The sequence below is a fragment of the Podarcis erhardii genome, assembly GCF_964252035.2.
Source record: "Podarcis erhardii genome assembly, chromosome: 6".
Lineage (NCBI taxonomy): Eukaryota > Metazoa > Chordata > Lepidosauria > Squamata > Lacertidae > Podarcis > Podarcis erhardii.
The window spans coordinates 44,456,395-44,482,878 of NC_138510.1; the positions used below are offsets into that span (position 1 = coordinate 44,456,395).

The 26,484-nt window shown below is 45.0% G+C and overlaps 1 protein-coding gene across 2 annotated transcripts; it reads left to right on the forward strand.

Annotated features, from left to right (window-relative positions):
- The first annotated feature begins 1,764 nt into the window (after positions 1–1,764).
- On the forward strand, positions 1,765–25,115 carry FRS3 (fibroblast growth factor receptor substrate 3). Of its 2 annotated transcripts, XM_081865398.1 has the most exons (8): positions 1,765–2,105; positions 6,169–6,262; positions 9,068–9,204; positions 9,574–9,662; positions 10,831–11,017; positions 14,941–15,102; positions 16,103–16,260; positions 18,076–25,115. In XM_081865398.1, the coding sequence occupies exons 4-8, from the start codon at positions 9,597–9,599 to the stop codon at positions 19,009–19,011; spliced, it is 1,509 nt and encodes a 502-aa protein (XP_081721524.1). In that variant the 5' UTR covers positions 1,765–2,105; positions 6,169–6,262; positions 9,068–9,204; positions 9,574–9,596; the 3' UTR covers positions 19,012–25,115. The 2 variants fall into 2 exon arrangements, with proteins under 2 accessions (XP_081721524.1, XP_081721525.1); XM_081865399.1 differs by lacking the exon at positions 6,169–6,262.
- The last annotated feature ends 1,369 nt before the right edge of the window (positions 25,116–26,484 follow it).

Consider the following 26,484-nt stretch of genomic DNA (forward strand, 5'->3'; position numbering starts at 1 on the left):
CTTCTGCAGTAGTGAGAAGACAGCAGGGAAAACTCCAGAAAAACTAGTTTGGGAGAGTAAAGGAGTGGCAAAGACCATCGTTGTGGAACCAAGGAATAAATTACGCAAGTATAGTATAGAAAATCGTAATATATGGTAGCTGAAAACCTGGAGGAGCAGGAAGTATTTTGGAATCAACCCATCCTGCCTGCCTAGAAACTGCTCTCCACATGTTCAAAGGCAGTTTTATTATTATATCCACACAGCCAGACATAATATCATTGCCAACTTCTGTCATTTAGAGGCAGGTTCCACAACTGAGCCCTGGCTTAAATGAAGCCCTGCGCATGTAATATTATTGCTATTACCGTATTACATTTATACGCTACTTTTTCTTCATTTTTATCCTCACAACAACCCAGTAACTGGCCCAGTGGGTTTCATGGCTGAGTGGGGCTGTGAACCCTGGTTTTCCCCGCACGCTCCCCAGGTTCTAGCTCAGTGCTCTAGCAGCAAAGCCACGTTCAGGAGAGGATGGCTATTCTTGACCGCTTCGGTTTGCGTCCGCTATCGACAACCCTAAACCCTGCGATCCGAGCCATGCGCGCGCAGCTCCCCCTGGCGGCCATTGAGAGAACCCTCGGGATCCCGAACACTAACCGGCTTCCGGTTTGACTTGGAACTTTCATTTTGCGCCGGGCGAGCAGAGCTGCGAGAGCATTAAATTTCCAGCAGCCAAGCGCCGGTTTGGGGGCTGAATTGCAACCCCAGGTGCTACGTCGTAGGGGCGGCGGAGGCAGCGACACAAAAGTCCCGTCGCCGCGTTTTGAAGCGCTGCTTGCTTGACAACCGTGGGGATCCCGGTACTCCTGCTCCCGCCGGCCCCAGCCAACGCGGCCGGTGGTCAGGCACGATGGGAGTCGGAGTCCGTCCACATTAGGAGGTCTGCACCTCCAGCCACGCCGCGCTGCCGCTGCTTCAGGGAATCGGAGACTCATACAATTGGAAAGGGGTTCCGAGGGTCATCCAGCCCAACCCACTGCAGCGCAGGAGCCTTTTGCTCAACTTGGGTCTCGAACCTACGACCTTAAGATTAAGTGTCTCTTGCTCTACCAACTGAGTAGAGCAGAGTGGAGGCCATTTCTGAGATGAGCCTCCTCGGATGCTTTGTCACCCGCGGAGGAGGAGGAGGAGGATGAGAAGGGCTTTTCGCCGGCAGGAAAGCAACTGCTAGAGTCCCCAAAACGGGCCGATCGGGAAAGAGTTAATCCGCCCCGCTCCTCCCTGGCACTGTGGCCGAGATCAGCTTCCCAGCCCCTGTCAGGACTACGGACCGAGCAGCCAAGGTGGGCTAGATGTTTCCAAGCACACAACGACCCTGGGCAAAGATTGCTCCTCCTCCGCCTCCTTTCCATGTGGGAACCATAACACAGAATATGGAGAATCGTAGGGTTGGACGTTGGGCGACATTGCAGCTTTTGTTGACAATCCCCGTTCACCTTCAGCTGCGCCTCCAGTTTACAATTCCAGCAGTGGGCTACCCGGCAGGGTTGTCGCTAGTCTTTAGTTCTCAGCCACTGTTCCCTAAATCTGCAGCTAACGGAGCTCGTATATATTGCATTTGGGTTGACCATTTTTAATGCTTAAAAACGCATTGCTTTAACAAAGATCACATAAATTTCACACGAAACAAGACCTGAGTTCAGAAACCTTTTTTGGAGGGGGGGGGGGTCACAGGCGGATCCACCTCCCCCCCGCCTCCCCCCTCTTTGCTTTCTTAATAGCAGCTGTCGCTTTGCCCCGCAGGAGGGGGGGGGGGAGAAAGGGAGGGAAATGGCGTCAAAAGCATCCAGGAAGTCCCGTCATTAGACCATGAAATCATCACTCTACTTTTTCCCCCCTTTTACAAAGTCTACGCTGGTGGGCGCTTTCCCTCGCCTGCCCGGCTTGCCTTGGGCCCGGGTCCTCCTGCCGGCGAGTGACGCTCTAGGCTGCGTCCGTCCGCTCGCTGCTCCCAGCGTCCCCGGCCGGAGCTGGACTTGGGGAGAAGGGGCGGCGGCGGCGGCGGCGGCCACTCTGCTGCCCCCGCTGCTGCCGGCTCCCTCCGCGCCTGGACAACGCCGCAGGTACGGAATAATCTCCCCTTTCTGCCCCCGGCCAGCCTGCGCGGTATCCCTAGGCCAGGCTCTCGCCCAGGTCCCGGGTCACCCCCTCCCCTCCCCAGGACAGCAAGCCTCCCCGCAGCACCTGCCATATCTCCTCCACAGCCCAGTATTCATTCCCATTATCCATTACTATGATTACCCTCCTTTTCAAGTCATGGCCCCCTCCCCCCCATACATGGGCACCTCGCACGCCTGTTTTCCTCGTGCAGCCTCTCAGGGGTCGCCTCCCCCCAGTCATCTCCCTCCTCCCTTCACCATCTATCTCCCAGGCGTTGCATCTTTTTTCATGGTTGCTCTTCACCTCTCAGCCATTGCACTATTATTGCCAAGCAAATAACAGTCAAGCAAACAGCAAACACCTCGTTCCCTCGCATGCAAGTGATGAATCACTGTAGTTGGTGTGCTACCCTGTAACTCTCTGTGACGCTGCTCTCACCCTGCGTCCCTGGTTGTGTGAACGCGTCTGGAGGGTTTTTCCTGCTTTCCCGGACTAAACACTGAAGGCAGTTGCTGGAGCCCCTTTTTTTTTTGCATAGCAGGAGTACATTTTCCCAGCCCTGCCCAGCAGAAGGGTGGCACTTAGGATGTTCTGCATCTTTCTTCCTTGTCAATCGCCTTGTCTTGCTTTGGCTTTTTATATTTCTTTTCACTCATCTCTTGTATATTGCTGCCTTTTTCACAAATGCTTTATGGTTGGATGTCAGGACCGACATTGGATGCTGAGCCAGATCCTTGGGTTAGCAGTGCTTTTGTTGACTGGCAGTTGCTCTCTAGGATTTGGAACTAGTTAAGCATGCTAATTTTTCAATGTTTATCAGGAAGCAAGTCCTTTTAAGACATCACAAAGTTTGCATACAGCTGCTCCATGTATAGTGGGAAGGGAAGCTAACCTGTGATGGTTCAGGAGCTCTGAAGAAGCAGAAAAGAATAAAAGGGTTTCCAAGCAAGGTATGGCTCACCATGCAATCCTATGCATAGCTACATACTCTTAGTGAATTCAATGGGACTTACTCCTAGGTAGGTTTATATCGGATTGCAGTTTCAGACATGTTTTGGATTGGAATGATACAAGTGGTACCATTTTCCATTTATATCTATAAATCTAAATATATCGGCACTTTTGGGAAACTTGCCTTGATAACTGTGATGAGTGCATTACAGATGCTAAGTAGTGCAAAGGCCATTGGCTAAAAGCAATAAATATAGCTGACAGTCATATCCTAGGCTCAGAATAATTTATGCAAATTAGTCAGATTTCAGGGGTCAGCCTTTCAAATGATTTCTATTTTTTGTCAAGGGTTTTGGTGGCATAAAGCAGGAAGGGAGGGGAACCAAGACTGGGCGGCAGTAGAATTGGGGTGCAGGTAAAGTATCCAGAGAGTTGTCCAGGGCCCAGAAACTCTGTTACTCTGATAAGCAGAAACTTCACATATTATTATTTTAATGGGCAAAACTAGATTTGAACGGTATAAAAAATAAGCCACTTGTACATTGCTGAAAACCATTGACTTGGAACCAACTGGAGTTCTCTGTGAGGTGGTTTTAAAAAATAGAGTTGTGTATCTTTCAGCCATGGCTTTAATGGGAATGCAGTTCTGATTTATAACATCTGCAAATTGAAACTGTACATGTAAAGCTGCCCTTAGTGTAGATACAACCAACATAGTTTCCAAATTTTCCTTGGAGCCATGGGGGTTTTACACAAAGCCACTGCTGTGATTCTCAACTCCAATTTTTGCAGTAGCTAACCGTTAAATCATCAAATTGTAATGTTGGGAGGGACCCTGAGGGTTATCTTGTCCAACCTCCTGCAATGCAGAAATCTCAACTAAAGCATCTGCAACAGATGACCATCCAACCTTTTAAAAATGTCCAAAGAAGGAGAGTCCACCACCTTCCGAGGGACTCCATTCCACTGTCGAACAGCTCTTACCACCAGAAAGTTCTTCCTGATGTTTAGTCAGAATCTCCTTTTTTGTAACTTGAATCATTGGTTTGGGTCCTACCCTCCAGAACAGGAGAAAACAAGCTTGCTTCATATTCCATGTGACAGCCCTTTAGATACCTGTATTTAGATGTTAGATAACCAATTCTGTAATCTTACAAACCCAGAGAATATGGAAGAACACTGAGTATATCCTTCGCTTGTGGTCTGCTTGAGAGCCATATAATTATTTGAAATTATCATTAGTTCAGTGCTAGTGAACTCTATCTACTTTCACTTTTTGCAAATACAACCAGTGAAACAAGAAAAGGTGGTTCAGTTAGCTATTCAGGTGTCAAAAGCAAATGTGATGTCTTGACATCAGTGTTTGTTTGTGTATAGGCTGCTGGGATCTTCAGTTGATAGAGGGAGCAGTTGTCGCAGGGTAGGAAAGGTGAATATTGAAAAATGTATTCAGGAACATGAAATTGAAATAGGTAGCAAATAAAACACTTAATTTCACTACCATAGATCAACTGACTTTAAGATGTATTTTACATCATTTGTTTTCTGAAAAGGACTCATATATTCAGGACAGATTTGTCAAAAAAGAAATTCTTCTCCCACTGGGGGGATGGGAAGTGTTTCCCCCCTAGTAGTTCCTGGGGAGCATTTTGAGAGTGGGGTGGCTCCTCCCATCTTGCAAACCATGGCTAAGGAAACTTGGTTTTTGTTAGTGCATTGTAGCATGGAACCATGGTTAATACTGGGAAGGAAATAAGGAAATTGTTTGCAGGAAACAAATGTTAATTATCTACAAGACTGAAGTGTTTGAAGACAGCTTTTAACTGTCTTAAAATGAGCAAGGAACTTTGTTGGGTGCTAGACACATAACTGATGCATACAAGTTCCGTAATACAAATTTATGTTTGAATATACTACTACTTTGACTGATGAGACCTGCTTGTGTTGTTACCAGGTCCCCTCTCATCCTAAATATAAATTGGGAACTTTGAAATACAGTGGAACCTCGGTTTTTGAACATCTTGGCTGCTGAACGCTTTGGAAGTTGAACGCCAAAAACCCAGAAGTGAATGCTTCCGTTTTCAAGCACGCCTCAGAAGTTGAACTGCTTCTGAGGCATGTTTCTCATTTTTCCCCCCATTCACTTTGTCGACAGCTCTTTATTCCTCGGTTTTCGAACATTTCGGAAGTCGAACGGTCTTCTGGAATGGATTACGTTCAAAAACCGAGGTTCCACTGTAAATAGATTGCCCAGCATTTACACACCTGAGTGCTTAGTGCGGATCGCTGTCTGTTTTGTTTCCTGTTCTATTGTTTGCCTTCAGGTATGCTGCTCTATATTAGAAACTTGATTTACTTTTTATACTGGTAGATCATTAATGTTCTTTAGGTTAAGACCTGCTTTTCATTTTGATCCTGGCTGTACACACACACACACACACACACACACACACACACACACACATTGTGAAAGCCTGTTATACTTTAAATTTCATTTAAATTTTCACTTAAAACCTACTTGATATGCTTTGTATGTTGTTGTGTTAAGATAATTTTACAGCAGGCTTTATGTCTGAGGCAAGTTACCATATATTAATTAGCATGATGACAGAGAAAAGGGAAGTGTATCATTATGAAGGCACTTCCTGTTGCATAGGTTGAGCTGTTATGATGCAATGGTAACTCTTTCCTGTGCTGATCCTGTGGGAAATGGCTGCCAGCAGAACAATTTTAAAGTAGCAATCACCTGTAAATATTTTGTGTGGAAGCAACTTAGAGGTTTAAATAAAAAGTAACATTTTGATACCTTTCATCAGCTTTCAGTTGTGACGCCACATCCCTTGATGTTTTTAGCGATGAATCGGCTAATTTTTTTCAAAAGACTTGATAATGTTTCACTTGAAATTCATTAGCATGTCACAACCCTACTTTTCCTCCTTACATGCTAGGTTGAGACTGGTGCGCTTTGTACATGATGCCGCTGTGAAAATATTCTGAGTCATGTTCAGGGTATAACCTGAAGAACTTCTCTGTAAGATACAGTAGTGATGTTTGTTGTATATTAATTGGTTACAGAATGTTTGGCACTTCATGCCTGTGCAAAGGAAATATAATTTACAGCCAAGCTGGAGGCAGCAGGAAAAACAGCCAACAAAAACATGGAAGACAGGTGAGCTTCCAGAGGATGGAGAAAGGCAGGCACAATTCCTGATGATAAACCAAGACACTAGAGGCTTTTTAGTTTGCTTTCCATCTTATTTTTTTTTAATTAATCATTTTACTGAGAGCAGGAGGAGTTTTCAGTCACGGCCAGGAAGTGGAGCAAATCACTCAACGAATTTCTGGAATCCAGAGCATTAGGAAATTCTAAAACTCTGGTTGATAAAAATCATCTTACGATCCTCTTTAGACCTCAGGTGTGTTGTAATTTCTTGAATGACTAAGTTGGCGTGTCTTCATTTTCTCACTTTTACTAATTTGCCTTGCTGCAATCCCATTGCTCATTTATTAAAAATTACCCACCATATTCCACACTAGTCTGTGTGTATTTCTTACTTCTCAGTTCTAATTGGCGTAGTTTGAGGCTTATGGCTTTCAAACTTTCTGCTTGGTTGAAATGCTTCCCACATCACCTTCTCTGTCAAGGAACACCTGCACAGGATTTTGGGAAGCTTTGCGAGAGGGACAAACTCAGTTCATAAGGGACACTGAAGAAGAAGATTAGACCTCAAGGTTGCCCCATGAACTGTGCATGTGCCCTTAAAGACACCCAGCATTTTCCTGGGGCAGCACATTACAAGGGGAAATTAGTAGTAATGGGAAGGAAGTTTTTCTGTCACTACTGGTCTTTTTCATTGCAAGAACTCCTGATACACTTCTTAGGAACCTCCGTTGTCCCCCAAAACATGTTTGAAAAACCACTGCTTTGTGCGAAGGTCATTCAAAAGCATGTACTATCTGAGCTTTAGACCATCTACTAACTTATTTTATACAAATACTGGGCCAAAATTATGTGTGTATACCCCACTTTTTAAATGAACGATACACAAATGATCTGGGTTGTGTTAACCTATCTGAGTAAAGGCTATTGCCTATAAGGATTAAAAAGGTTAAGCTACCCCTTTAGTTTGGAAAGGTTCCTGTTCTCTGTGCGTTTTATTTGGTAGTAGTGAAGAGGTCATGCCGTTCAGCTTCCCAGTTAACTTGCCTCTTAAGGTAAAAGGTAAAGGGACCCCTGACCATTAGGTCCAGTTGTGGACGACTCTGGGGTTGCGGCGCTCATCTGGCTTTACTGGCCAAGGGAGCTGGCGTACAGCTTCTGGGTCATGTGGCCAGCATGACTAAGCCGCTTCTGGCGAACCAGAGCAACGCACGGAAACGCCGTTTACCTTTCAGCCGGAGTGGTACCTATTTATCTACTTGCACTTTGATATGCTTTCAAACTGCTAGGTTGGCAGGAGCTGCGACAGAGCAACGGGAGCTCACCCTGTCACAGGGATTACTTCTGCAATAACTACTTGATATATGGGTGTGGGCCAACCTCTGTGGAAGGTGTTCAGCTGCAGCTTGGCTGTCTGACGCATGTAAATGAAGGATTCCACAACTTAAGATCTATTAGCACAGAATTGATATAGCACAGAATTGTCTACTCAGAAGTCCCATTGAGTTCAGTGGGGCTTACTCCCATGTCAGTGAGTATAGGATTACATTCTAAATTGCCTAAATATGAGGCAATCATGTTTTCAGGGTTGACTGCATTTTAAAGTAGCAATTGAAAATTTCACTTTTATCAAATATCCGTGTCCAAATGGATACAAGAAAAATGTATTTTATATTACTTATAGTCTCTAGATTAAAGTTAGATCTCCTTTAATCAGTCAGATATGGTCCAATAGTACCGTAGTTTTATTCAAAACACTGATTTGTCAGAAGAGGAAGAGAAATACTAATTGCAAAAAACCCGAGCTGTTCTGAAACAACGACATTATGCTGTAAATCGTTGTACTCAACTATGTTGAGAATGCTATCCAAATAAAAATGCATGTGAGAAATACCATTAGCTTTTACCCCAAACCCCCAGTCATAACCCAGACAGTTAAAACTAAAATAGACAATCCTTAGGGCACAAAGGTTTAGTCACTGGAAGGGCACCCCAAGAGCCGTAGGTTTTTGTGGATAGTCCTATCTGTGGCCAGAGAGAGGTCTGCCCTTGGAAGTTCCCTTCTAGCCTTCACAAAAAGGACCACTGCCATTGCCTTCTACTGACAGTGGAGAAGGCATGAATGGTTTTTTCTTTTGGGGGGGGGATCAAAGGAAGCTGATGGATCCAAAACCCTTCTGGTACTCCTGAGGATGCAGAGGTGGGGAAGAATGCCAGCCCTGGCATTGGCATATATATTTCTCTCTCCTCCGACCAGCCTCTCCCCCACTACCCAGCTTCTACCCTGACTGGTGTGAGACCAGTAAAACTCTACACAGACTCTCCCCCACCTGTCCTCATTGAATTGCTTTGTCTGTAACTATTAGAAGCCAAAGTGATGCCTCGAATGCACTTGTACAGAGAACAAGGTGTCTGCTCTTAAATGGCATCTGAACGTATGAACAAACCCTGCCTGATAGAAAAAAATGGAGCACAACATCATTTCCACTCTGGATTCCCAGGTCATTTTCCAAAGGCAATTTCTTTTCTTGCTTTTATGCAAAGGTTCATAGTGAGAAACTGAATTAAGGCTAGGACATAGTAAAGGTGAAAGTGATACTGTTGCCAATCCAAGCTTTCATTTTAGGGTGAATTGCTATCCATCGTATTCTAATGAACTTTAAAAAGTGATGGCAAACCTTACTGATACAATTTTACTTTACAGTAAATAATAGGCAACCCTTAAAAAATTGTGATAACAAATAATGCAAATTCTGAATGCTGCATTCTTTTAAATATTCTTTCTGTTTCTCTTGATTCCCTTCTCTGTATCAGGTGAAGGATGGCACAGTTCCTCTGAAGCTGTAGGCAACGTCTTGACATCCTGGTTACCATGACACCCAGTAGAGGACCGTGGGGGGAAAGTGGGAATTCCTCCCCTCCCCTTAAATGCTACTAATGGCCATGGCTGGGTAAGGATTAAGCAAGGCATTAAGATTCCAGAGCTTTATTTCCTCATTTATGTTTCATCTCTGAAATCCTACCCTAAGGTTTGACAGTACTATCCTGATGGAGTAATTCCAAATATAGAAAGCAATTAAATTGTCCCCAAATGGTTGTGCCATTGTTTTGGTCTTTCCGTAGCGTGGATGGAATACGAACATTCCTCAATTTGAAAATAAAACACAAATTCCCTTGCAGCCGCTCCGTGATGCTGCTCACATGGAGTGACATTAATTCTGAAATGTTTCCAAGGTTTGGCAGAGGGGAGATGGCTTGTGTTTTGCTTTTCTTCAAGCTGTGTTTGGAGGGCTGGAAATCTTTTTCTCCTTACATTCTAGGATTTGCCCAGTGTGCTGACATCATGGGGAGTTGCTGTAGTTGCCCATGCAGAGACAGTGTTCCAGATCACCACCCCACCAAGTTTAAGGTAACATGCTTATTCATCCTATTCAAAGTGTTCTACCACTAGAATTATTCAAAGTTAGTTAAGGCACACAAAACTTCATGCCGTCAAGGTATTAAAGTAGTTAAGAGAAGCCATTTCTACAGAGGAGACAATTGAAATCCTCCTGTGGTTTTGCATTGCTACCCCTTGAGTTTGGAAAGGTTCCTGTTCTCTGTGTGTTTTATTTGGTAGTAGTGAAGAGGTCATGCCGTTCAGCTTCCCAGTTAAGTTGCCTCTTAAGGTAAAAGGTAAAGGGACCCCTGACCATTAGGTCCAGTCGTGACCGACTATGGGGTTGCGGTGCTCATCTCGCTTTATTGGCCGAGGGAGCTGGCGTACAGCTTCTGGGTCATGTGGCCAGCATGACTAAGCCGCTTCTGGTGAACCAGAGCAGTGCATGGAAACACCATTTACCTTCCTGCTGGAGTGGTACCTATTTATCTACTTGCACTTTGACGTGCTTTCGAACTGCTAGGTTGGCAGGAGCAGGGACCGAGAAACGGGAGCTCACCCCATCGCAGGGATTTGAACCGCCGACCTTCTGACCAGCAAGTCCTAAAAGCAAGGAAAGCTATCTTGGTCCGTAAGAAAACTACACCCCAACACACATTTGGCTTAATATCTAGCCTGATGAAGAGTTATGAAGAATCTGAAAGCTTGCTTGCTGTTTTGTGACATTTTAGTTGAACCTCACTCTGGCTCTTGAAATTACTTATGAGATCAGTCACTTTAATGGCTCATTCCACTCAGTAGTTTTAGTTATTAGGCCAGTGTTGGGTAGTAAGTCTTGGGTTAGCTTGTAATAGGGATATAGCTTGAGTACAAGTATAGCCATTAATAGAGGCAGGACTCTCTTGGGGTATAGAATGACAACTCTTGTGCCTAAAATCTTGTTGTGGACTGGGCTAGCAGCCTCCAGGTACATTGGACTGACTGATATATTTCCCTGACAGCAAAGTCATCCCAAAATAATTTCACCATTCTACAAGAGCTAAAGTAATTGTATCAAGGAGATATTGTTGGGACTGTGTTTTGCTATGCAGACACAACCCATTTGAATATTGTTTTATATGGTATTTGTTCTGCCCACTAAGGTGCTATTTGGCATAATGCCTGGAGCTCCTGACAACAAGTTTTGGTGTTTCTGCAGGTGACAAATGTTGACGATGAGGGCAACGAGCTGGGCTCGGGGATTATGGAGTTGACACAGAGGGAGCTTGTTTTGCACACACACAAACGTGATGCTGTTCGGTGGCCATACCTCTGCTTGCGACGCTATGGCTATGACTCCAACCTCTTCTCCTTTGAGAGTGGGCGCCGCTGCCTGACTGGACAGGGTATGTGCATTTCTCAGCAGGGACAGTGGCTTCAAAATGTTCTTGCTACAGAAGGCTAGGCAGTTGGGATAACAGCGAATTTCTCTCCTCGTGGCATGCTGTAAATCTGATCCTTGTGCAGAAACCATTCTCTCCTCCTGTAATATACAGGACTAATTTTCAGTTCCACCTTCGATTAAATGTTTATTATGATCATTTGTGATGCAGTGAGACTCGGGACTTTGGGATCTGTGCTTTGCTAAACTGTGAGGTCGCTCAGATCATTCAGTTACTGGCATTCTGATAGCAGTTATACCACTTTTAAAATACGTCTGATAATTGGATATTTTTAAATTTTAAATTTACTATTAAATGGATAATAGTGAGACAGTCAGTTAAGTTTTAATATAATTGAAAGCTGACACCATTTCATAAGAAGATCAATTCTGCCCTGCTGGGTCATATCAAAGATCCATCTCTAGTCTCCATAGGCACCCAGCCAATATTTTTGTAGTAAAAGAAATGAGAAGGGAAAATGGTCACTAGCGGAGTACATAACCCCTGCTGCAATATCCCTTGATATTCCTTGAGAACCACATGCAAGGGTCTCTTAAGATATGCTTTAGATACATGACCAATCCAAACCAAGTTCCCCTGAGTAGCCATGATTGACAAGTGCTATTGAAACCATGGTTTGAACCTCTGTTTTAACTAAGGAAACATGTATTTGCGATTTGTATTAATGCACATGCAATATCAGGGCTGTCTTTAGCATATGTGGTGCCGGGGGCAAAGATCCGTCCAGTGTCCCCAAATTACCAAAGTATTTTCCCGTGTATTAGATGAGGTTGTCCTATACACGGATAGTGCGGGGAGAGGGCTGCGCACTGCCAGCCATCTGGTTGGCAGGCGCGCAACCCTCTCCCATGCCGCTGTGGGAGGAGAGTGTTTCCTACAGAGGCTTGGGAGGGAAGCTACGCACCTGCCAGCCATCTGGTGCCCCCCGGAATTTGACACCGGGGTGCCCTGCACCCCTGGGTAAAGACGGCCCTGTGCAATATGGTACTATGGGCTATGTGGGGGAAGGGCAGGGATGATGGTGGACTGGGGTGGATCGTGCTGTGGTTACTCTGGCTTTCTCCCAGCTTTCAAACCATGGTTTGTTCAGGTGCCAACTTCTGTTTGTGCCAGCAATTTGTGTCTGCATTACCCAATACATAATGATAAATCACAAAAAATGCTCAAAGTGCTGTAGTTAGAAAGCCAGGTTTCATATTCACAGGCTGTAGGCCCTGCTGTTTCCTTGGACTTCTCTACACAAGTGAGTGCTTTTGGACTCATTTGCATTTCCCTTCTTTTCTTTATTCCCCTTCAAGTTTTTTTTTTAAACAACAAAAACAACAACAATAAATTCTTCTTTTCTTTGAATGATCCTTGCCTTTATGCTGGGAACAATAAAGCAGAAACAGAGTAGGAGTTATTTGGGTTTTGTTTTTTCGAAAACCGAGAACATTTTCCTTCAGAATAGCAGCTGTTGTTGCCATGCTCTTGTCCTGGTTGCTATGGTTTTTTTGTGCGTGTTTGTGCGTGCCGATGTCCGATTGGTTAACTCAGTATAGTCAGACAATTGATAGAAATATTTATGGGGGAAGGGGAGGTGTTGGCAGTTTGTTATACCATAAAAATGGGGGTCCCTCCCATTTGTGAACCCATTTCAGTTCATGCTGGTCAATAAGAAGTCAATGAGAATGATCTGGTGGAAAGGATATAACTCCAAAACTGAGCTGGAAAATGAATGGAAAATGGCATGTTTTGCTGTTCATGCTTTACCTCTGCTATTACAGGCTTTCCGTGCCCAGCACAAGCCTTATTTTGCTACTTCCTTACTCGTTCTCTCTTCCTCACCTTTTGTCTCCCTCTTTTTAACTGGCATATAGAAAGGGGCAGGATGAGTGGATAAGAGAAGGGATGGAATTGTTGAGAAAAAATATATTTCAATTTTTCATCGAAACTTTTTTGGAAGACATCCACCACCCTAACATTATAATAAAATGCCTCATTTATGCCAACAGTTCTGTATTGTGCTCTGATCGCAAAGAGAATTCTCGCTTTCTGTGGCAGAGGAATGTGTTTAAACAGGTTTAATGTATTCTTCACTGTCAGAATAGTGTAACAAGCTGGTCAGACCATAACTTCCCCTCCCCACCTTTTTCTGTCTGTCTCTGTAGCTGTAAATAGCTGCCTGCAGAGAAAAATGTACAACATTCAAGGAGCTTCAACGACAAAAACCAGCCTTGTCTCTCATATGAAGTGTTCTTTCTTCCTCTTGCAAATAGTGTGCTTGCAAATTTTCAGAAGGCTGTGCTCTGGTGGCCTCAGCATGCAAACATCAGGCTGGTGACAAGGAGCAGGACTTTTCAATGCCTCTGGAACTCTCTCCTCAAGGACATTGGTCTGCAGTAATGGACAACACAGAGGGGCCACGCCATTTACCCAACCTTCCTCCAGCTGAGTCGCTGCTGGGATGAAAATGGGGAGGGGCAAAGTGGCTGCAAGGTGGGTGTGGTGCAAACCCAGTGCTCCTGCTGACTTGTTTGCACCACTCCAACCTCATTGCCACCTTGCGCCGCCTTCTTTCACTCCCAATATGCAGCAGCAATTTGGCTGGGAGGAGGTAAGGTAGATGATGCAGCTCCACTGTGCTGTCCACTACTACCTACCTGGCCTCCTTGAATTTACTCTTTAGGCAAGTGCACAGTGGAATTATAACTATTTTTAAAGGACTTTGGTTAATTTTAATGTTGCTAGTTTCCTTTTCTTGGATTAGTCAATGGTCTTTGATTTTAATTTTTATGTGTTTTTATTATATAGAGACACTATTCTAAACAACTTTTATATTATTTATGCGATGACAACATATAAATATATTCATAAATAAGGTTTTAATTGATTTACAAGTACATTATATCAGGGGTGTGCTGATGTCAAATTTGTCAGACCTACTCTGCTTTTTTCTAAAACCAAAAGATCTCCCTTCTAGAGCCGGTAGCAAAAGACACATTATTAGAACAACATGCCTCTGATCACATTCTGAGCATAAGGATCTGCTTTCACACCAGAACTAAACTGAGCACCTTTTAACATAAAATCAAACCCTGGTTCTCTTTCTTCATTTCAGCTGTCTAATTTAGGTTGGGAATCAGAAACCTCTTTTGATCTACTCTAGATCACCCCAAAATCTACCAGTACATCCTGATCTACCTTCTGCCTGCATGGTGTAGTGGTTAAGAGCAGTAGACTCGTAATCTGGTGAACCAGGTTCGCGTCTCCGCTCCTCCACATACAGCTGCTGGGTGACCTCGGGCCAGTCACACTTCTCTGAAGTCTCTCAGCCTCACTCTCCTCACAAAGTGTTTGTTGTGGGGGAGGAAGGGAAAGGAGATTGTTAGCCGCTTTGAGACTCCTTAGGGTAGTGATAAAGCGGGATATCAAATCCAAACTCCTCCTCCTCCTCCTCCTCTTCTCCTCCTCTTCCTCCTCCTCCTTTATATTGCTTTTTTATGCTGTAAGATATCTAAGGGGCCTAACTTCAGGCCCAAGGATAGGGTTATATATTTAAGTAAGTAAATATATTTACTTAATAGCCATGCTATGGCATGCCCTAATGGCTCTTCTAAGACAAGATGCCTTTTCAATCTCAGGTGTTTCGATTTTGATTTGCAGTTTAATCCAGATGACTTTATCCATTTGGTTCATACAATTCTTTTATTCATTCCTATTAAATCAGTTCCCCCCCCCCCACCAACCCTGCCTAACTCTTAGCACTGGCATACGTTGCAGTAAATTTCATTGCATTATGTAAGTAGCTTCCGTGTGGAGACCCAGACTGCATGGCATTAAAACAAATCTTCCTCTTTTCTCCAACACTCTTGATATTTGCCTAGGAATTTTTGCATTCAAGTGCTCAAGAGCAGAGGAGATTTTCAACTTGCTGCAGGAACTGATGCAGTGTAACAGCATCAATGTGGTGGAAGAGCCTGTTGTCATCACAAGGAACAGTCATGCTGCTGAACTGGAACTGCCCCGGACACCCCAGACACCCAATAGTAAGGTCATCTCTCAATTTGTCAGACAGAGAGGGGAGTGGGGGTGTAGAGTTGTGTACTAGCCTTATGGCATCAACCACAGTTTGTTCCAGTGAGCAGGGAGGTGGAATATTTGTATGAGGCCAAACTGGCTTTTTCAAGCCTTCCAGTAGGGCTTGTGAAAGGCCCAAGAGTGTCCCTGCCTTTTGTACAATCCCCAGGGAATTTGGCAGAATCAGTGTTTGCTTGGAATTCAGCCCTTCCACTGTAAAGAGCTTATAGCTGACCGGAAGGCCAGTATACCAGAACCTTGTCTTCTGGTGGGCATTGCTGCAATGCTAGCTACCATATACTGGGAAGGTGAGGCAGTGAGGAGTATGCCATGGTGCAGGTGCACCAGGGGAGCCAATCCAATGCTCTCTTTATTTTGCCTGCACGATGCCAACATGCTTCCCCCTCCCCCTTTCCCTCTTGGTCAGCAGCAACAACACACCTGCCAGGAAGCTAGCTTCGCGACTCTGCCCTACCAGGCAAGCTGTTTCTGCAGTCTACTTCTCCAGTGTAGCCCTAGCACTTGGGCCCATACGTCCCGTGTGGTATGCTTACTGTAAAGACTTAAGTTTTGTGCTCCCTTGTTTCCAAGGCAACTGTTTAAAACAGCGGTTGTCAGGTCGTGTTTTGAACTTCACTGTAATTTCCATCAGAATCCGTCCAAGCTACTGTAGAAAGCTTGCCTGGAATCTTTAGATTCTTGATGTCTGTTTTGGGTTGAGAAATAAAGTTTTGTTCTGTGTTTGGATTTGGCTTAGGAATTTCTACATCTCTACGTTTTGCCACAGGTAGCCATATGGTTTGGTTTACAAGCAATATCCTTACAGTGGAGACCATCACTGATCGATCTACGTCTGCTAGCCTTTTGCTTGTTTTTATTTTGCAAATGTGTACAGGATATTATCTAAGGCTAGTTTGGAGGCTCTGCTAGATGCGCTCATGCTCTAAGGCTGATCTCATCTTTCTCCAGCTCTCGGATATACAGTTCCAGGGTTTCCCAACGGATTCCACAGCTTCCCTGTGGAGGCCCCATCTTGCCCTGCCGCCAGACATGCCTCCATGAGCAGCCTAAGGCATTCCTCAGTTGGCGAGGACTCCACACATGCCCTCATTGTCCCTGATGAGCAAGTAAGTTCTCCTTATGGTCAAGGCCAAATTAAGGTGGTTGGAGCCCCTGGTGCAATTCCGAAAATAGGGCCCACCTGCCCCCGCAAAAGGAATGCAAGGAATAAGGTAGCTCAAAATAAGTCATGTGGTATTTTAAAGACTAATGCATTTATTATGGCAAAAGCTTTCGCAGACTAAAAAAATACTTGTGAAGTTTCTCAGCTCTCAGCAAAACCCAACCATTTTTTTTTTGCCAAGCTTGATAAACAAAAAGAAAATACTCTGAACATGTGCAGTCTCACATTTTAAGTGCACTAAACACATCATTGTTCTTGCTTACTTCCTGCCTTGAGCCAGTCATCTATTCTCAGCCTTACCTATATCACATGGCTGTTATGAAGATATAGAAGGTTGCAAAAGGAGACACTGTACTTGTATCACAGGCATCAAACTTTGGTTCCTTTTAACCAGAGTGATTTATCTTTATACTGTAACCAGCTGTACTGTTTCTGCCTCCCTGCCTGACTATTTCATGATAAGATGCATGAGTCCTACCTGGATTCATTTGTAAATACAGATACTTTTAATTCTGTGTTCACAATGAACAGTGCATGGTGAAGGAAAAAACAGAGAAAAACGGAAGTTAAATCAAGGATTTAAAAAATAATAATGAGAATTTTGATTACCGTATTTTTCGGCCCATAGGGCGCACCTAGTTTTTTTGGGGGGGAAATAAAGAAAAAAAATTATTACCCCCCCAGGCGCAGGGCTGGGGCGGGGGAAGCCCAAGCTTCCCCCGACCCCAGCCCCCAGAACAGGCTGCTCTCTGCAAGCCGTGGGAGCCCTCCCACGGCTTGCGCAGAGCTACCGAAGCCCAGGGCACGACTGCTCAGCGCGCCCAGGCTTCGGGATAGAGGCAGCTCTCCGCAAGCCGTGGGAGCCCAGTGGGAACTCCCGCGGGCTCCCAAGGCTTGTGGACAGCTTCCTGAAGCCTGGAGAGTGAGAGGGGTCGGTGTGCACCAACCCCTCTCGCTCTCCAGGCTTCAGCGAAAGCCCCATAGGACGCACACACATTTTCCCTTCATTTTTGGAGGGGAAAAAGTGCATCCTATAGGGTGAAAAATACGGTAGTTGAGCTGTGTGATGAAAACAAAAATGAACAAGCCTTTCTGCTTTGTGGGAACTAAATCTAAACCTTTGTAGTCATTTAGGTTTAAACAAGTACGATCCTATGCATATTTACTCAGAAGTAAGTCTTGCCATGTTTAATAGGGCTAATTCCCTAATAAGTGTATTTAGGATTGCAACTTTATTATCAAGTTTACCTTCACTTTTGAAGGTAGTCATTTTAAGCTTATTACGTGGTAAGTTGCTTCAGGGAGGTCTCATGCCACCTAATGGCAGAGATAGGGAACCTGTGGCCCTGCAGATGTGGTTGGACTACAACTGCCCCTATTGATCCGGCGGGCTGGGCCTGATGGGAGCTGGAGCCAACATCATCTAGAGCAGCCTTTCTCAACCTGTGGGTCCCCAGATGTTGTTGAACTACAACTCCCATCACCCCTAGCTAGCAAGGCCAGAGCTCAGGGATGATGGGAGTTGTAGTCCAAGAACATCTGGGGGCCCACAGGTTGAGAACTGCTGATCTAGAGGCTACAGGTTCCCCATCTCTGCTTTATGTTTACTTTGCCTCTCAGACCCGTTACTGCAAGTCCCTCCTCTTCTGAAAGCAGACTCTCCTCCAGCCATGTCAACACCTCCTGGTGTATGTATAGGTTTGCTGGCAGTTGTTGTTCTCCTCTTTGCCACCTGCTCATCCATCTTCTTTCCTTGCAGTCCCACACCTATGTGAACACAACCAGCGGTGAGGAGGAGATGAGGGGCCGCCACTGCATGCACTCCTTGCCTGAAGTCCACCCTCCTATTTCCCATCCCAGCCATAGCTGCTCGCTAGAGGACCGGAACCCCCAGGTTTACTTACAGCCAGGGGAGGTGAAGTTCATGTTGGGTCCTGCCCCTGGGTACAGGCACATGATGAAATGCGATGGCTTCTGCCGGCCCCACTGGGAGTGCGCAGGGCATATGTGCACCCCCAACAACAACAACAACGAGTGCAAAGACGAATGCCTCACCCCCAAGTACGTGTACGAGAACATCAACGGCCTCCTGCCGTCCCGAGGTGTCTTGCTTCGCCGGGGCACCAGGCGTTTGAAAATTGCCCGTGAGGATCTGAACCCCCCCGGCTGCTCTCACCGCCGGGCCACCCTGCTGCACTACGAGAACCTGCCTTCGCTGCCGCCCGTGTGGGAGTGCCAGCCGCTAAGGCAGGACCAGGAGGAGGACTCTGGCGATGCAATGACGCCTTCCCCTAACGGTTACCCGGAACTCGAGGAAGACGACCCTTTGCAAAACTACATGAACTCGGAAAGCGCTGTGCTGCAGGGGGGCTTGCGCAGGGGGGGCTGCTTGCAGCGGCGCCGCAGCTGCACGCCCAACGTCTTCAATTTTGACTTCCGCCGGCCCTGCTCAGAGCAGCCGAGGCAGCTCAACTACATCCAGGTGGAACTGGAGGACGACCCCCACAAAGGGTGCCGGAGCACACCGGTCCCCTGTGCCTCACGTTCTGCCGCCCACCCAGCCCGCAGGACGGATTCCTATGCGGTCATTGACCTCAAAAAGACAGCAGCCATGTCCAGCCTGCAGAGGGCACTGCCTCGGGACGACGGGACTTCCAGGAAAACGCGGCATAACAGCACTGACCTGCCTCTCTAGGAGGAACGGCCGACCTGAGCACCGCATTGTGGCTTCACACCGGCTCTTCAACTAATCATAGCATCATTGCCATCTTCCCGTTGCTCCTCCTGTTTCCCAGTGTGACTCACTGGGACGGCTCCATCAAGCTAACTTGAGAAATGTAGCCTATTTGTGCCTCTTCCCAGCCCCCCTCCATTTCTCCTGCCGTGTAGTTCTTGAAGTCTTGCCAAGTGTTTGAAAACTTGACTTGTTTGATAGCAGGGAGGGGGGAGCATTAGTGTTCAGTGCTACTTGTTCTCCCCTCCCCTGCCCCTTTATATAGGAATCATGTTTGGAAAGCCTTCCCGTTTTCATCAGATCCTCTTGAGGATCCTGCTGACAGAATGTGGGTTTTTTATGTAAAGCAAAGGAATATTTGTGGAGGAAGGAACACCTCCAGAAATAGAACAGGTAGGGCATGAGGGCTAGAAAGTTTATACCTTTTTATTTTTGAAGGAATGCAGAAATATATTTATTTTTTAAATCCATGTTAATTTTATTTATTCATTTATTTATTTTTCGGGGAGGTGGGGTCTCCCTTTATTTATTTATTTATTTATTTTATTTATTTATGTATGTCAAGAGTTGAAGTGCCAAGTAAATATAGAGTATAATGACTTTGTAGTTCATTCCTCTTTTGTGACAGTGGGGATGGGGGAGGTCGTGTGAGGGGGATCGCACCCCCCCCCGTGCCAATTGAAGGCCTGATAGTGGCAGTAAGGCAGGAAGGGATTTAGTTTAGCGGCCTAGCACGGCTCCTTTGCAGAAGTTTGGAAATGAACGCAAGGATGGTCCTAGCACCACGTACTTACAAAGTTGGCTCCACATGCCGACAAATCTGATCTTGTAGCTCAAGTTCCTTTCTTCTTATTGGGTGTAATACACATCTCTCCACCGTTGCAGCAAAAAAGAACCGTGGGACTGTAAATTGCCAACCCCTAACAAAGTCCCTGGGACGCGGGTGGCGCTGTGGGTTAAATTACAGAGCCTAGGACTTGCCGATCTGAAGGTTGGCAGTTCGAATCCCCACGACGGGGTGAGCTCCCGTTGTTTGGTTCCAGCTCCTGCCAACCTAGCAGTTCGAAAGCACGTCAAAGTGCAAGTAGATAAATAGGTACCGCTCCTGCAGGAAGGTAAATGGCATTTCCGTGTGCTGTTCTGGTTCGCCAGAAGCGGCTTAGTCATGCTGGCCACATGACCCGGAAGCTGTACGCTGGCTCCCTCGGCCAGTAAAGCGAGATGAGCACCGCAACCCCACAGTCGGATACGACTGGACCTAATGGTCAGGGGTCCCTTTACCTCTACCTAGCAAAGCCCCTAACAAACTTTTCAACACTGCCTTGCTAGTAGCTCAGCAGAAACTTCCCAAGAAGCCAACCTTCTTACAGTAGTGCTAGGGAGGGATGTGGATTTAGGTGCAGCTCACTCTTTTGTTGGTGTCCTTTGGAACTTCTCTCTCTCCACCTCACCTGATTGTGCCCATCTCTCAATTTCAGCAGCCTTACTGACCCCCTCACACTGCTTCTATGAATACTTTGGTGGATCCCAGCCCACCTTTTGTGTATAATCGGCGTCGAAATAGAGCTTTTTGCATAACTTTATGGACAAGCACGGCTTTGTTTCACTGTGACTGCCAGGGTTGGTTTAGACTAAAAATAACCCTACAGTAGGGAATGTGAATGTGGCCATTTCTTTTTGCTGCTGCAGTTCTTCCCCCAGAGGTGGCTTTTCCGTAGATAACTGCAGCGCCTTACAGTCCTGAGAAGCTGTTCAGCTTTATGGACTTTGTGGCCCAGAAGCCATTGGAAAAGCTCAGTATGTCTGAAACCACTGGGAAAGTTCAGTAAGCCAAACAAGAAGGTATTTTAGAGCTTCTGGGAGCTGCTTCATGGTTACTTTTTCTTAACTACTGTATTGCAGACCACTATTCTGAGTTGTTTCTTTTTTGTCAGTCACCACATTTTCATAATTCAGGGGAAGGGCCCTTAGCTCAGTGGTAGAGCTCATGCCTTGCAAAGCATCAGTCTGTGGCATCTTCAGGTCAGGTTGAGAAAGATTTTGAGAGCCGATACTGGCAAGTCCGAGCCAGATAGACCGATGGTCTGATGGTATACAGCTGTTTCCCATGCTCTTATATCCTACAGCTTCCATGTGGGAGGCTGTGTGAAAAGCTTATAAACTAAGGCCTGGGCACACACTCCTGTTTCCTCTGGCTCCAGTGCACTCCATCCATGAGGCTCAGTTAGCCACATTGCACATGCATCCTGTGTTTCCCCCAGAAATGCCTCTGCTTGATGTGTTTCTCCTCAAACCAGCTTCCATCCAATTTGGTTTAAGCTGAGATGTGCACAGTTCAGACAGCCATTGCACATGCACAGAAGACAGCACGTGCGCAGATGACTGCTTCCTGGAATAGGAGTCCAGAGAGGTTGCAGGCATGAGGAAAAACAAATCAAGCACCACGCATTGGGTGATGGCACTCCTGCTGCTGCTCTCGTGTGTACAGGAAGTGTAAAGGCAACTTGAAATGCAGCGGGGGAAAGCGACCTTGCTGTGTCTTAAGCTGCTCCCGCGTAGGGACCCTCTTGCTCCTTACAAGCTATTGTTCCCCTCCTCACTCCCCTTTGAACATCTTGTCTTTCCCACTTCTGTGTGAATACAGCCAGTGAAGATGTTTGTCAGTCACTGTACTGGGATTTGAGACTGATTGTAATATCGCAGCTGCCACGTGAGAGGTCACCTTGGAAGGCTTGCATGGGGCGGCTGCTCCACATGGCTTCAGCAGGGCAGGTGACCACAGTGGCGATGTCAAATCTTCAGGATTCCCCCCTTGTTGCATCCATTGCGGTCTCGTGGACCACAGTTTAAGAGCCACAGGTCTAGGGGGAAAGGGATCCCACAGTTAAGGTGGACAGTCTAGTCAAGAAGGTGTTTGGATTTATCTTAAAGATATCAATGGAACGTAGAGATGGATGTGCTAAATTTTAGAGCCTGAACTGAGATTTCTTTTTGGTGACAAGAGTAAAACAGCATGAAGAATAGTTGCAAATAAGTTTTCTTTTTTTCCTAAAAACATTTCAGTGCAAAGTTTGTTTTTCAGGCAAAGGGCCATCAGTAGCCTTTCTTCTCACCTCATTTTGTACCGTTTCACTATTGAATATAGTATGAGAAAGTGAACAAGCAACCAAAGTGAGATCTGTAAGTATTGTTGTTGGGGAAAGACTAGGTACATGCTCTGCATGCCCTTTCAATAGTCTTTCTTCTTACCTTATTTTGTACCAGGTTTTTTTGTTTTTAAAATAAAGTTGTAGGGGAATCTGATTACCTCCAGCATCATTAAAGAAGGTGTAACTTTTAGCATTGATCTGCCCTATGGAGACACAGACTGAATCAGTTGCAGTGAAACAAGCAGAGGGCTGCCACCTAGTGTTGTCTTTTGGAAGTGTATGTCCCTTTGTCATCAACTCTTCCCGTAGTCTGCCTGTTAATTTTTTAGTAGATCTACAAGCACTCTTTGCACAGCCACACTGACCCAATGGAACGTGGTGCTCTTCCAATCTTTTTGACCAGAAGTGCTGGGGTGCCACTTTCTCCCTTGACAAAAGCTCATTAATAGGTCCATGATGGGCACAAATTCAACAGGTGCAGCTTCCCCCATTATAGAGATGAGTGATGGAGAAAGCTACACATCTGGTGTAGCTGCCTGCTGCAGACCTATTTGGGACAGACTTTCCTCCATCACGAAAAAAGAGGCTGGGGTGGGGGAAGGATGATAATTCTAAAGAGAGTCTAAAATTGATCTTATAAATATTGATATTATAAAAATGGATCTTAAATAATTGTAATTTTCCCAGCCACATGTGGGACCTTTCTACTCTTCCTCATAAGCCCGGAGCTTTTAATGAAAACTCATGGATAATCTATTTAATATAAATAAGGAAAATGAAGGTGCTTCAGTTCAGCCCTTGATCAACTTCCACAGCATGAAACCAGATACATTTGGTTCTAGTAGTAGGCCTCATCAAGTCCAGCTTATGACAAGAAAATATTTTCTTTGTTTCCTAATCATTTTGTGTTGGTTTTCATGCAGTGGGTTGTATTTGACCTTTTGATTTGCACATACTTGCCTTGCTTTTAAACAACCATTGACAAAATGTGGCTTAAGGGTGCAAGTGGAGCTTATTTTCTCTCATTTGTTACATGTGCCATGCTAGCCTTAATTAATAAAGCAAATGGAAGAAAAAGGCCTTTTTTTCTTTTGTAAACCAGCTGCTGTGCTGCCCCATCTCTCGATATAAGGTGCTCAGCATCCCAAGTGGATAGCTACCTGCTTTTAAAGCTCTATCTGGTGCTATGAGAAAGACAATTAAGTTCAACACAATGCTTTGGTCAGCTACCAAGGCAATGTCCTGTTCTGGCCTAACTTGGATCGCCACGTTCCCCTCACCCTGCAGAAACCCCATGCTTTTAGCAACAGTGTGTTAGGCAATCTCCCTCCCATAGTATAGCTTTTCTTTGCATGGCCAATGTAGAAAGCTGTCATGATTTATTGCCTCCCACACAACTGGTAAATGCACTGAGTCTCCCTGTGTCGGGTGGGATGAGTGGGGAGGGAAAGTAAAATGGCAACCTTAGACTACCTATGGTTTTATGACTTCTGTGATCTAATCCCCATGTTAGTCTGTATAGTCTGCATCAACTTTGTCTCATAGTAGGGAAACAATAATCTGTATCCTAAGGGGATCTCCCAGCTTGCTGTTTTTAAAACTTTTCTTAGCCTTTAAGCTTCTGGAACATCTTAATATGTTTATCCCCAAATCCCTTGGGTAGTAAAAATCAGCATCTAAAAGAGGAGCCTTAGTGGGTATGTTTGTTTACCATTACAATGTCCACATCATTTCTCATGAGGCAGGAGCAGGAACTACAAGTTGTGAAGCTGAGTAATGGTGGTACCTACTCACTTCATAGAGGTATTATGAAGATTAACTGGTGTTTACAAAGGGTTTGAGTGACATAAGTGCCAAGCAAGAATCGTTATGACTGAAGTTAGTTTGTATGTCAAATGGAATCTCTGGTTGGTTGTGACTTTAGTTTTGCAGCCAGTGTGAAAGGGCTGTCCACATACCTCTTAATTCCCAATATACTTGTCATTGCTCCAAAATGAGTGTATCTGTACTCTTGCTTGGGGAGTCATCTTGTCCCTTGTGGAAGAAAGGGTGACTATTCTTTATTTGCGTTTATAACTTTTCTTAACATTTCCCCCAACTATTTTGCTTATATTTTCGTGTGGCTTGTTGACTGAAATATACTTGGAGTCGTTCAACTCAGTACATAACATTGACCCTTTCTTTCATTGCTGGATTGCATAAAAGCAGATTGGCACTGTCTTTTTAACAGGTGTGCCAATGACACAAGGTGCCATTTTCTCTCATTCTAGTGGCAAGACAACCTGCCTCTGCTAGTATTTTTGCTGATGTGCAGGCAGTAAAGGCACACGTGTTCTGTTTCCTAGGGATTGTGGCCACCTTGTCACGATGTCCTCTCAGGAACTTTAACCTCTGAACTTCTGTGAAAATATGCTAAATTCCTACAGCTACTTTAGGAGAAAGAATCTAAACCATTAGCTAAGGAAGTTACCAGATTGGCATATGCAAGCCAGTGCCTAGGATGAGTGAGGGGATAGATTGGGGAGGAATCTGGTTACGTAAAGGGGATACCCTTTCCTCTGCAAGTGATTCATTTTGAAAAGCCCAGCTTTAGCTAGGCAGATCTCAAGCTTTTACCCTGTGCAGTTTTCTTCATAGTTAACTAGTACTGATGTCTTTGCTGACTATCTGATGTGGCAGGAAAGCAAAGGCACTTGGGGATGCCCAGCTGCTCTGGCCACAAAAGCTGCTCTGTGGTTTCTTTCTTCACTGGTTCCTGCTGTGTATCCTCCGTTCATTCTCTCTTTGTATCTCATCCGATCGTATCCTTCAAAGCAAATAGCATTAGCAGTGCCATGTGATTGAGGAGCGCTCGTGTCTTATTTTAATGTGCACTACGAATGTATCCAAAATAAATGAAATCTGATTACTATCTTTTGGAAGGCGTGGCTTGTTTTGATTTGTGAACAAATCATGAGTCAAGATTATTTTGGCTGTGACAAAATCTCCCTTCTTTACCTGCAATCCCCGACTTTCCACAGAACTTCTACATAATCTCCTTCCTTACTCTGGGTATGATATCACGTGAAAACTCTCAGAACTTATAGTTCTAGTTACAGGTAGGTAGCCATGTTGGTCTGCCGTAGTCGAAACAAAATAAAAAATTTAAAAATTCCTTCCAGTAGCACCTTAGAGACTAACTAAGTCTTTCGTGCATGCACACGAAAGCGCATACCAATAACTAACTTAGTTGGTCTCTAAGGTGATACTGGAAGGATTTTTTTAATTTTTTTATCTTATAATTGACATTCATGTTAAACCTGTTCTTGTGTAGAGCTTGGCCCTATTCGGAAAAATAGTGGCTCACTCAAGCTGCAGATGGTTTTTCACCGTGATGCAACTGCAGAAATCCACTGTGCATTCGAGAAAACAGCAACTGCGAACAGCAGCACTATATACTGTGTGTCAGAATTCAGGGTGTGCCTTTGGGTGTACTGTATGTACTTAGCTATGCTTAAAGGATGGAGGGTTTCAATCTGAGTCACAGGCAGGCAATCAAGGAATTGGTCCTTAAACACCAAGGTAGAGACAGCATGCCAGAAGTGGTACCGAATTTGGCATCCAGTAAGAAAATCAGGGTGAAAATAGGTGCACTCTCAAATTCAGAGTCTCATTCTTGAATTGCACTATGTTTGGATCAGCATGGCTCATGGCATCATCAATAAAGTCCCCAAATTACTTGCAAGTGTTGAGGTTCACTGACAAATGTACCAGTTTCTAAGAGCCTAAAGCAATCTGCACCCTGATTTGAATTTTCCACTTTTTCTGAGCTATGGAAAACCACATCCTCCACGTGAAGTTTCAGTCATTGGCTTTAAGAATTATCCTGGATCTCTACAATGCATTCTCTCCCACTGCATTATCTGGAAAATGGGGGTGGGGGGATATGGAGATGGTCCTACATGACTTAATCCAACCAAAACAATTTTGTTGTTTATTAAATTTATTCCTGCCCTTCCTCCCAAATGAGCCCAATTCAGTACAAGCTGGAATGATTTAAAATATTTGGTTTGGACATGTGGAACCCTGATTCAAATCTCTCTGCTCAGCCATGAAACTCACTCACATGGCCTACAGTAACTGCAATGTAGATTAAATTCTTGGCTGGTTGAGTCTAGAACAACCATAGGATGTCACAGAATGACGAAGACTTAACCTGAACACAAACACCTGAACACAAACACAATGTTCCTCAGCCTCAGGAAGAAATGCCGTTGTGTAGAGTCAGATCATTATGAATTGCTCC